This window comes from Mercenaria mercenaria, chromosome 11, assembly GCF_021730395.1.
Source record: "Mercenaria mercenaria strain notata chromosome 11, MADL_Memer_1, whole genome shotgun sequence".
NCBI lineage: Eukaryota > Metazoa > Mollusca > Bivalvia > Venerida > Veneridae > Mercenaria > Mercenaria mercenaria.
The window spans coordinates 62,759,034-62,770,658 of record NC_069371.1 but is presented as its reverse complement, the minus strand read 5'-3'; the positions used below and the strand labels follow the sequence as shown (position 1 = coordinate 62,770,658).

At 33.7% G+C, this 11,625-nt stretch overlaps 2 protein-coding genes across 2 annotated transcripts; both read left to right on the top strand.

The window, feature by feature from the left end:
• The first annotated feature begins 263 nt into the window (after nt 1–263).
• LOC123531966 (BTB/POZ domain-containing protein KCTD7-like) lies at nt 264–4,769 on the top strand. The gene is made up of 2 exons (XM_045313287.2): nt 264–394; nt 3,750–4,769. The coding sequence occupies exons 1-2, from the start codon at nt 380–382 to the stop codon at nt 4,155–4,157; spliced, it is 423 nt and encodes a 140-aa protein (XP_045169222.2). The 5' UTR covers nt 264–379; the 3' UTR covers nt 4,158–4,769.
• A 3,974-nt stretch (nt 4,770–8,743) lies between these two features.
• LOC123532375 (uncharacterized) lies at nt 8,744–10,217 on the top strand. Its single transcript, XM_045313799.2, has 2 exons — nt 8,744–9,031; nt 9,517–10,217. Exons 1-2 carry the CDS (start codon nt 8,818–8,820, stop codon nt 10,143–10,145), a joined length of 843 nt encoding a protein of 280 aa, XP_045169734.2. The 5' UTR covers nt 8,744–8,817; the 3' UTR covers nt 10,146–10,217.
• Nucleotides 10,218–11,625: the final 1,408 nt, after the last annotated feature.

Here is an 11,625-nt window from a genome sequence, read left to right as displayed (position 1 = left end):
CCGTGGCATGAAGTTGCCAACCTGGACTCTTTCAGAGATCTACGATCTCTTCAATTGATCTAACCTGCTTATAGTTTTTATTGATTGAGCTTCAAACACCTTCAAACTCACATCGGTAAAGTGCAAGTAATTTGAAGCCGGCGACATTAATCACTCGGCCTCGGTTTATGTGTTATACTGGTGTTATAGTATATTCGCCATACAGAAATGCAGTTTGAATGTCATGGCAGTAAACACGTGAAAAGGCCTATTCTACCATGAAACGGGAATCATTTAACTTCCGCAATAAGCAAAAATAAGTATAAATATTTCGTCGAGCGATGTGAATGTCTTTTATGTTCAACTTATGTTTAAAATTTAACGTATTTTTAACGTTTCAATGGATAACACAACGGTATGTTATATTCCTTACCTTATTTACAGTGAATTATGTGTCATGGGTGCTTATTTATGCCGGTTTCTTGCTACCTTACTCTGTTTTTTAAGTTTTTTTTCTAATTATAAACTGAACGTTACACAATTATATAACATTAACCGGTTATGGAAACTAGATTGGGACCGTCCCCATATAAAATTTGCAAGGAACGAAACAAATAAAAGATATGTACAGCCTTAAGATTGCACACAGCGTACATGCGTGATAAAAGTACTTGTACAGACATGTAACATTCTACGAAATCATAAAAGCGTGCAGTTTGAGGTACAGATATTAATTATAAAGTCAAACTTACTAAACAGTCGTGAATGGGTTATCAGTTTATCAGTATATCATAGTTTTATTCGTGTCTCGATCATACACCTGTAATAATCATAACGTTTATACATGTATAATGATGTAGGTATACAGACACTAAATAGGAAAATGACACGAGAAAGGTAGTTGCATAATGGCGGATTCAAATTGTTCTTTTTGCTCTTTTCAATTTTTGCTGAAATTACGGGAGAGGTCTATGCTTGACATAAAGGAAGCATTTTCATGATGAAATGATAGCTTGATAGAATTGGTCATGGAAATTGAGGTCATGTACTACCTCTACACTTTGGGGTCTCATTTTTACCTGGTTTTACAGTTTGGGTGTTTGACTGAAAATGTTTTAAATTTAAACTGAAAATGTTTTAATTTTCCGGCATCAAATATGATCCCCACTTTTCTTTTGATTTTTATTCAGCTCTGACAATATTTTTCAAGAAAATGTAAGTTAATCACATTTATTTGGGTCCTAATGTGTGCTGCATCAACTTGAAATTTGTCAATTTCATGTAGGGATAACGCATGTTTTTTCTTGTTATAACATCTGCAGAATCCCGAGGTATTGCTTGGTACCCGAGCCCAGTAAAGCGAGGGTACCAACGATATCCGAGGGATTCTGAAGATGTTCTAACACGAAAAAAAAAAAAAAAAAAAAAAAAAAAAAAACTTGCGCAAACGCTATTTTAGCATACTACGTGTAAAACCAAGGAAAGAATATAATTATTGTCTCGTCCTACAGATTTTTAAATTACCATGAAATGCGCGGTAATATCTACATTTTTTCACGTTGTCGTCATTTCCTGTATAAGTATCCGTTTTGGGACCGTAATACGTTTACTCTTGCAATAGAACGCGCATAAGTAAAAATGTGTTTTGAAAGCACGTGAGCGCGAGAATCTCTCTCTTACAATGTAACACACGTTTTTTCTCCTGTCAAAACACCACAGAAAACTGACATTAACAGCAGTTTTATGCTAGAATGTAGGGATATCGTATGGCTTTTATCATGTTATAACATCTGCAGAATTCCGAGGGATTGGTTGTAATCGGACTCGGGTACTGAAGAATTAAATTGTTAAATAACAAAAGGAAACACACACTTACGCTATTCTGGCATAAGACGCGTAAAAATCAAGTAAATGTAAATTAAATGTATTATCCCTCAACTTCATTAAATTTCCATGAAATGCGCGGTAAAGTCTACTTTGTTTTAAAAGCTGACGTCATTTCCTTTTGAATCATCCGTTTTGGGCCGTAATACGTTTACGCTCTGCTACGGAACGCTCGTAAATAAGCAGGTGTTATAACAGCACGTAAGCGTAAACGTCTCTATGTTTACACAGGTTTTCTCTCCTGTTAAAGTGAAAAGTGACCAAAACAGCAGTTTTATGCTAGAATATAGTAAAAGGAAGGCCAGCAATTTAGTGTTTCCATGACTGTAGCAAGGATTTCTCCATTAGACAGTTGACGTTCTTCTACTTACGTATTTGAAATGATTAGGCCTAATACCACATGAATCAGATACTATTGAGATATATAACACGAGCAAAAATTAAACCACATGTGTTGTATGTGTACATGATTATAAAGTTAAGAACTATATGAGCTTTCAGAAAACTGATGTTTACAAAAGATCCTACATGATATAAATCTCGAAGCACAACAAGCTCTATATACAGCCATTTAACAATGATATTTACATTATTAAGAATGATTAAATGGTGAATGAGCAAAATTTCCACGTATCTGTTTTCTTTTGTAAGGCACAATCCCTGAAGTAGTATTTTTTCCGAAAAGAAATTTTGATACTATCTATGTTTTGAAAAAAGTTGTTCATGTGTTAAGTATTTGCTTCTCTTTTCACTAACTGGGTATTAAAAGATGAATCTTTATAGTATCAACGAAATGTATTTATACAATTATACATGGCTTATTCTATTTAAGCTTCAACTAAAACATCATCAAAACTATTTCATGGCATTTCTTTGTCGAATTCAATTAAACGATTTAACTATTCATTTTCATTGTATCTACTATGTAGAATACATTGCACTTATTTGTGTATACGTAAATATATTATTGTTTGACACAACTTAATTGTTTACTTTCGTTCTAATCCCCCTCGTACTTGCAATACATTTTCCCATTTGTGTCATTTAACTTAAACAACTTTTCGAAATATACATGGTCATATTTATTATCTATAAAATATAAAATTCTAAGATGAAGAGGTAAGACAAACACATACACAGACCTAATGTCTTTTATTATATCTCTCTGTGAGCTTTTAAATTTAAATAGTAGTAGATTTAGTGATCATAAAATGTATTATTTTCTATATCCTGACAGAACTATGCCCCTCCCCATTAGTCAAGAGAAACATGACTGCAAGAATATTTGAACTGGTTGAAGGTGCAGATGAAAATATCTGGCTTGAGGGTGACTGTTAAGGCAGTAATGAGGCTCTGAAGTGTTACCGCAAAACATTTATCCGAGAGCCTGGTAGTTCCATCCGCACCTTCAACAAGAATTAGTGATTGATTCTTTTTCTTGCATGTCGTATTATTCAATTGATAGAACAAATAAAGTAATTTGAAATGAAAGTTTTTAAGTGCTATTTCTTTTCAGCAGCGTATGATTACGCAATCTTCATAAATTTCAGCAAGTCAATCTGCTTAAGCCGGTGCTAGTGGGCGTGGGCAGTGTTGCATTTTCCATTACTGCTCATGAACAGACTCAATCAAACCGAGTCTGCAATTTTCACTGTTTGCCTTGTTTTCGGTGCTTCCGAAGGATCTACTTTCCAGATTTTATTTCTAACACAAGTTCGACCAGTTTTTCTACCACTGGCAAAAGCAAGGGAAATTGCTGTCCGGAAAATCTCTTTTATCTGACGTCGAAATTTTATTATGTGAACATTTTAGTTGTCTCTTTAGGTAAAGCATGTATTTTAATTGTGCTTTGCGAACATCGGTTTAAATATATGCTTGCTTTACAGTTTCCAGATGTAGTTGAACTAAACGTAGGTGGAAAATTGATGACGACGTTGCTCGCCACTTTAACAAAAGACCCGGAAAGCATGTTGGCCGCCATGTTTAGTGGACGTCACGTGATTAGTAAGGACAAAGATGGCCGATTCTTTATTGACTGTGATGGAAATCTGTTTGAATACATTTTGAATTTTCTAAGATTTGGGACTCTGCCACCAAAGGAGAAAGCTCTGGAAATTTATGATGTTGCTGTCTACTTTAATTTGCAACCACTTGTTTGTTCACTAAAAATCAGCCGTGAAGTACAATATCGGAGAGGAATTCAAGAAATGAAAAATAGCCTTGACTTGCAGGAGTATGAAAAATTGAAAAATGATGCACTTGGACAACAATACAAATATTTTCCTAGGCGTTAACATAATATCATTGTATTGTTTATGTCACAAAAAAGAAAATGTTGTACATCAGACTGTTTTGGTTTCAATGAAGTAACGTCTGGAGATCTGATATTTAAACATGTCATTTTTCTGAAGATCAATGTCGCGAAAGATGACGAAATAAGGAAAGAGATAAAACTTTGCATAGCTCACGATATGACTGAGTTGGGATTTGGAAAATATGTCTACATTGACAGGAGAGTAGGTTATAGCTGTCAACGTTGCCGAAATTCGGGTATCACTAGCCACACCGCTTTGCTTTTTGCATATAAAGTCTATGAAACTTCGGAATTCATGAGGCAATCAACAGTGCTTAAGCATGTTTAAGTATATTTACTGATGTTCATGTTTGGTATAAATCACATACGACTAAAAAATCATATATAAAGCACTAAACATCTGTCAAATTAATGATATTTTGATTAACCCATTTCAGTCAAATCAACATATTGATATGGTATAAAATGTAACTTAACACGACTATGTCTAGATTATAATTAGTATTGCTCATCAATTCCTAGCACTGGGGACCAGTGAAATGGTTAGTGGCAAAAAGGATAACCAAATCAAATAAGATAATAGAAAATTAAACTAAGGTTTTGTTAATTTCAAGAATGCGTGATATACGATAAAAATGTTATCCCGCAGGTTTATTTTATCTTTAGAACTCATTTTAAGCCTCCTGGGCCTCAAAGAAACGTGTCCTTTGTCTATCATGCAAATTAAATCCAGGTCCTGGACACAATGCTAAATGTAACTAAAACGCTACATAACATTGAGAAAATAAATAACATGAACAAAGAAGGCGCGTCACTTCAAGCATTTACCGCTGAACTTTTTGAGAGGATCAAAACAAACAATGACCAACAAATAAACATAATGGGGAAGAAAATTGTGCTTAAGAAATTTAGTCTTTTGTATTGAAATTGTACATGTCTACATACATGCATACATGTAATTCTTTGCTTTATTTAATATGAATATGAAGATTTGTACGATAAGATATACTAATTATATATCCAAATCATGAGTCACAAGTGAGGGTCCCCAGCGCATAGCCCGCGCGGACCACAGAAAAGACGCTACGTATCCTTGGATCCATCCTCTAAAAGTCCAACCATAATTTCTTCTTTCCGCATGCTTACATCATGCCTGAATCGAGATCTTAATTAAAAAGAAATATTCATTTAGTGTAGTCCACACATTGATAAATTTAAATCTTAAATTGAACTCAACTGCGCGGCCAATGAAATCTAAGAGTGTTTGTTGTTTGTCATCTTATTTTTTTATTATTCATTATTATTTTTATAGGCGTTATACAGAGCATGTTAGCAATAACTGCTATAATAGTTAATGATAAATTTAAACGTTAATGGTACGTACATTGTATTATTGTTATAAAATAAAGGAAACCGAACTTTGAAAACATTAAAAGCAAATTATTTTTATATATATCCTCGAGATCTTTTGTAACAGAATTTGATTAATAAAAACAAAACAGACTGCGACATCTGTAATCTTAGTAGACTGTATTGTTTGTCAAAGACCTTTTTAGTGAACAATAGGTATGAATGCGTAAATGCTTTTAATATGTATTATAGACATGTATGTAGAATAAAGACAGCATTTAAACAAATAGATGTTACTAAGGACGGATTGAAATATGATGTTCTGACCTTGATTTCAGCACAGCCAAAACAGGTCCAGTTTATGATCATTTAGAAACTGTAAACCTCATGAAATGGTTTTGATATGACTGAAGTTTTGCAATGTCAAGTGTCATCTAAACAAACATTAATTGACGATGATACGAACGTATTTTTTCCAATGAATATGTTTTAACTTAATCAGACCATGGTCAAAACTGGTTCAATACAAATCAAAGTTTATTTATGAAACTTTAAAATATAATTATTCTACCATTGCCAAAATAGTGCCGTGATTTGCCAATGATATGGATGTATTTTTTACTTTGACAATATTTTGACATTTATCAGACCATGTCACTTCCACTGTCACTGACATGGACATGGTTTGAACATGGTCGCAGTATGGATATATCATGGTCACAATTTTCTTTTACATGGCCATTCATGTACATTTGCCGGCATTGGTCAAAACATGGTCATCATTGATATGGCAGTGGTTGTAAACACAGGGGAGCCCTTGCTGTCTGGGCTATGGACAGACTGGCTCGTCCCAGCTGATGTTGTCATCTATCTATCTTTTGTTAATGTTGAACCTCTCATGGGGACGTATACATTTTGCGCGTCAAAGTTGAAAGAATATTAGTAAACAGATAAAGAATAAAGTGATAAAATAAAATATTTGAATTGTTAAAAGAGATTAAAAGGGCAGCAGGCAATGTAACTAGGGAGAGCTGTCGTCTTAGAGTCATTGAACATGTCCTGTTCTGATTCAATTATTAGGATATTTTCCATAAATCATTCACAACTGTAATATCTGTTTCAATCAAAATAATGGCAGTCACATGTTAAACACAGTCTAATAGCTAGTTAAAATAGACAGTATGCTAATTAAAAAAAAACAAAAAACATTTCCCCACCCACACCACACACACACCTTTTTTAATATAATATTATCCTATCACAAATTACCTTATCTGCTCCAACAATGTAACACTTTCTCGATAATCTCCTTCGTCTGCAAATCCAGTTTGCAATTTTCGTCCTATGTCATTGAAAATAGTTTCAACAGAGCGAAAAAAATCGGTAACATCGCTGTCCGCCATATTACTATATAGATACAGTATTGCTTTAATGTGTAAACACAAACTTCGCGGGTCGTATTGGGAAATGTCACGTGACACTTAAACTATGGTTTAAGCTCTTCTGATTGGTTGGTTGTTAAACTATGGGTTTAAGAGACTTTAAACCGGGGTTTAAGACTTAAAACCACGGTTTAAACATTCATTGTGCAAACGACACTTGAAACTATGGGTTTAACAGTTAAACCCGTAGTTTAAGAGAATTAATGTGAATTTTGCACATTAAACCCTAGTTTAAAGTACTAAACCGGGATTTAAAGTGGAATATATAATTACAATGTTTTAACAGGTGAATTGACGCTTTAAACCGTGGTTTTAGCTCGTCTGATTGGCTGTCTGTTTAATTATTAGATAAGAGACTTTAAACCGTGGTTTAAGACTTTAAACCCCGGTTTAAACATTTATTGTGCATACGGCACTTGAGACTATGAGTTTAAGATGTGTTAAACCCTGGGTTTAACAGTTAAACCTATAGTTTAAGGAATTAATGTGCATTCCGCATGCCATATAACGTCATCTAAAAGTTGATAACAGTTTTTTTTTGTATAAATAGAATGATTCTAATTGGTTGCATTTTATGCTTTTCCTAAATTTCTGATATTGTTTGATAACAGCGTCATGTCGTTATTACCTTGTTTCTTATAAACAGAAATATGTTAATTTGGCCATGCTTTTTCATTTTAGAGCTTTTTGCGTCGAAAGATAAATTATAAATGCTAGCTTTTTTTTCTTTGTTTCTAAAAGATCAATTTTATGTTTATCAAGTTACTTCATATCAGTTTCATGACAATTAATTCATATCAGCTATTTGAAAGTAACTTCATTTAAGCTGAATGACAGTTATTTTTTTACAAGCTATTTGAAAGTTTCTTCATATCAGCTATTTCACAGTTGGCTCATACATGTATCAGCAAAATGACATATAATAACAATATTTTTTTTTATTAAAATCGGCGCATTAACGATACTAGATAGCAAAGCAAGTAACATGCAAATCAACAAATAAGTTACTACACATATATTTTAAAAACATGAGCATACCGGTATGTCTGAAATATAAATACATGTGAGAGTTGCGCTTATCTTGACCAACAGCCTAAATACTTCTCTAAAATGAATCAGAACTGAGGTATTACACATCTCCCAAGAATCAGCAAGAGTTTGGTTTTGTTTTGGTTGATTTTGGTTTTAACGTCGTACACAATTATAGGTCATGTAGCGAAATTCCAGCTTCGATGTTGGAGTAGGACCTCGTGTAGCACTTCATCACAGGCGAGCACCTTGGTAGAACCATTTACCTTTTGTAAGGGATGGCTTTTTCACTTGAAGAATTCAACACCCTAAATGAGACTCGAACCCACATCATTGAGGGGTAAGCGATTCAATGTCAGCGGCTTTAAAACCACTCGACCAATGAGGACCCGGATCAATAAGAAATGGTCAATAACACATGGTACGGTAATTAGACCGAAATAGATAGAATGATTCTAATTGGTTGCATTTTATGCTTTTCCTAAATTTCTGATAGCGTTTGATAGCAGCGTCATGTCGTTATTAACTTGTTTCTTATAAACAGAAATATATTAATTTGGCCATACTTTTTCATTTTAGAGATTTTTGCGTCGAAAGATAAATTATAAATGCTAGTTTGCACAATTTCATTATCAAGTTATATTTTATGCGTAGAATGCTTAACATTTTATCTCAAAGATGAATAACAGGATACCGGTACTTTAATTGATTATACAGTAACAGCATACAAAGGTTTCTTTCATTCAGAAAAAAACATCAATCTTCCGTTATATACTAGATAACTCGGAAGGAATAGATACTATATTACTATAGCTGGACATGGCGAAAGTTGGATTTCAGGCTGTTTGGTTGATTTTTTGCGTTGTTTTCTCTGATGTGGCAGCAAGTATTGGCACTGCTCAGGAGCCAGTATGTACTTCCAGATTTGATTACGATCACAAAATGTTACAGAAGATGTTGATGTTGGAAATAGAACAGAACACAATTAAACAAGCTATCGGTGAACTAAAAGAGTTTCTGGCCAAACAAACTGGTAAGATTATTTATATCTAAAAATATTCCACTTACTTCTTGCTTCGTAAATGTAAATTACAAACAAGCGGTTGACAAATAATACGGGTTGTTACAATGTGTGTATATGTCAGTTTCATTTATTTTTTCTTTATAAGTTATTTTTGTTACATTTTTGTAGAAGTCTTGTCATTTTTATTACTTTAAACGGAACCTAGCTAGTAATCAGTATTTGTATCTGACTTTTTTATTGTTTTTCTTTTTAAGTATCTGATTGCCGTTTTACATCACAAGTACATTAATCTACTGATGATGTTACGCATTTTGAAAACAAATGACAGTTTGAAAAAGAAATGTTTTGTACCACTCCTATTTGTTTCCAAAGATGATCAATCATAGGACATATGACTTACTATTTCGGGGCTACATTTATTTTATCAGCTTGATGGGGTTTCTAAGCAAGCTAAGTCTGTCAATCAATAATTAGAAAATGACTTTATTTTCCAGAGACAGGAAAGGAAATGCAAAATGCTTTTGGCAAAATGACAAGCAAGCTCCAACGAATTGAAACATTGTCGTCATTTGATGGTTCAGGTTCGACATATGTCCGTTGGGGAAGAATATCATGTCCGTGGAACGGAACTGAACAGGTTTACAAAGGTTTTGCCGCCGGCTCCAATCATAACAAAGGAGCGGCATCTAGTTACTTATGTTTGCCTGAAGATCCAACATGGGGTGTGTATGATGACACTGCACAGGACTCGGGCACCATCTGGGGAGCTGAATATGAATTCCTGTATAGAAATGAATATACATTCTTTGGAAAGTCCCTTAAGGAACGAGACGTTCCATGTAGCGTCTGCAGAACAAAGAGAGCTAGTGTCCTCATGATTCCTGGACGTAATGTTTGCTACGGTGGCTGGACCATGGAATACAAAGGCTATCTTATGGCTGGACACGACACACATCATGCTACTGACTTTGTCTGTGTTGACCAAGAGCCTGAGGCGCTCATTGGAGGAGGTTCGAATGAAAATGGAAAATTGTTTTATTTTACAGAGGGGCGTTGTGGATCCTTGCGCTGTCCACCTTATGTACATGGACGAGAACTAACGTGCTCTGTTTGTACGAAGTAAATATTCGGATGCAAATTAAATTGATGCATAGCAACGGCGATCCATATGGGGTTTAAACTGACGCCCTGAAAAACTGAATCCTCTAAGTCTACTGATCTTATTAAATGTAAAACATTTGTTTGATACATTTGAACTTTTTCTTCTAAACATTTATTCATAATATGGTATCATATCAGCAGTATGACAGTTTATTTATATCAGCTATTTGACAGTTACTTCATATCAGCTATATGACAGTTAATTCATATCAGCTATATGACAGTTACTTCGTATCAGCAATATAACAGTTACTTCAAATCAGCTGTTTGACAGTTAATTCTTATCAGCTTCATGACAGTTAATTCATAACAACTATGTATATGACAGTTAATTCTTATCATATTTAACAGCTGCTTCATACATGTATCAGCAAAATGACAAATACAATACAATACAATAACAATACAAATTTTTATTAAAGTCGTCGCTTTAACGACATCAAATAGCAAAGCAAGTAACATGCAAATCAGCTTATAAGTTATTACACATATAATATCACAACATTTTATTTGCATAACAAATTAGCAGTAACATCAAATGACGCTATAAAACTAATTTTTAAGATGAAATGATTAAAAAAAAAAACTAATAATCATGCACGTGCCAACTATTGTATTTTGCACGTGCGCTCCAAATTTTGGTCATTAAGATAGTAATCTCTAATATGTTAAATCTATGTGATAGGTACTAATGTAATTACACCGTATGTCAAGTTTCACTGAAAAATATCAGTCAGTTTAAAATCAAATTTTAAAATTTGAATTTTCGAACTTGACTTGTTTCATCAGCCGTTGCCATGGTAACACACACCGCTACATGTCTACGACCGATCTTAAAAGACAGTTCTTATTTTACTCAATTGTTTTAACATAGTAAGAAAAGTTTTGTATGATGGGTAAATAAGTGTGGCAGATATTTTGAAAGATTCCTCGTATACAATGCAAATTTCCAACTAGAATCTACTTTAACTTGAATAATATATCAAAGATATATTTCCCAGTGATTTAATACCTCATGCGCAAAATCTTATTTTGGTTTTCTGCGCATGTGATATGATCCGTAATTTCATATCACATGCGCAGAAGCTACATAATGTACTTTGGTTTTTTGCATATTATTTTTCATGTCTCCCGTGCCAAAAGTTTCGAAAACAACTTTTTTTAAATATTTAATCGAAACTATGATCATCGAATAGGAAATGATCTAACTATAAAAATGAGTGGTCACACTGATATGTTTCGTTTAAAAATAAGAAAGTGATAGTGTATGCAGAACGGGAATCCAGTGAGATCGAAAAAAAAAAAGAAGATTAATGGCAACATTATATCAAGCTGTTAGACAATGTCTGCAGGTCACAAAAAGATATGTCACCAGTCTGAGTTCTTTGACTAGACCGATCTATAACGTCATCAAATAGATGGCCAAATTAATGTAATTTTGC

What these genes read in the sequence shown, in the direction of transcription:
- LOC123532375 (XM_045313799.2), top strand. Translation starts at nt 8,818, where the DNA reads ATGGCGAAAGTTGGATTTCAGGCTGTTTGGTTGATTTTTTGCGTTGTT. An exon ending in GTTTCTGGCCAAACAAACTG is followed by an intron (nt 9,032 to 9,516) that starts GTAAGATTATTT and finishes TTTATTTTCCAG; the next exon opens with AGACAGGAAAGGAAATGCAA.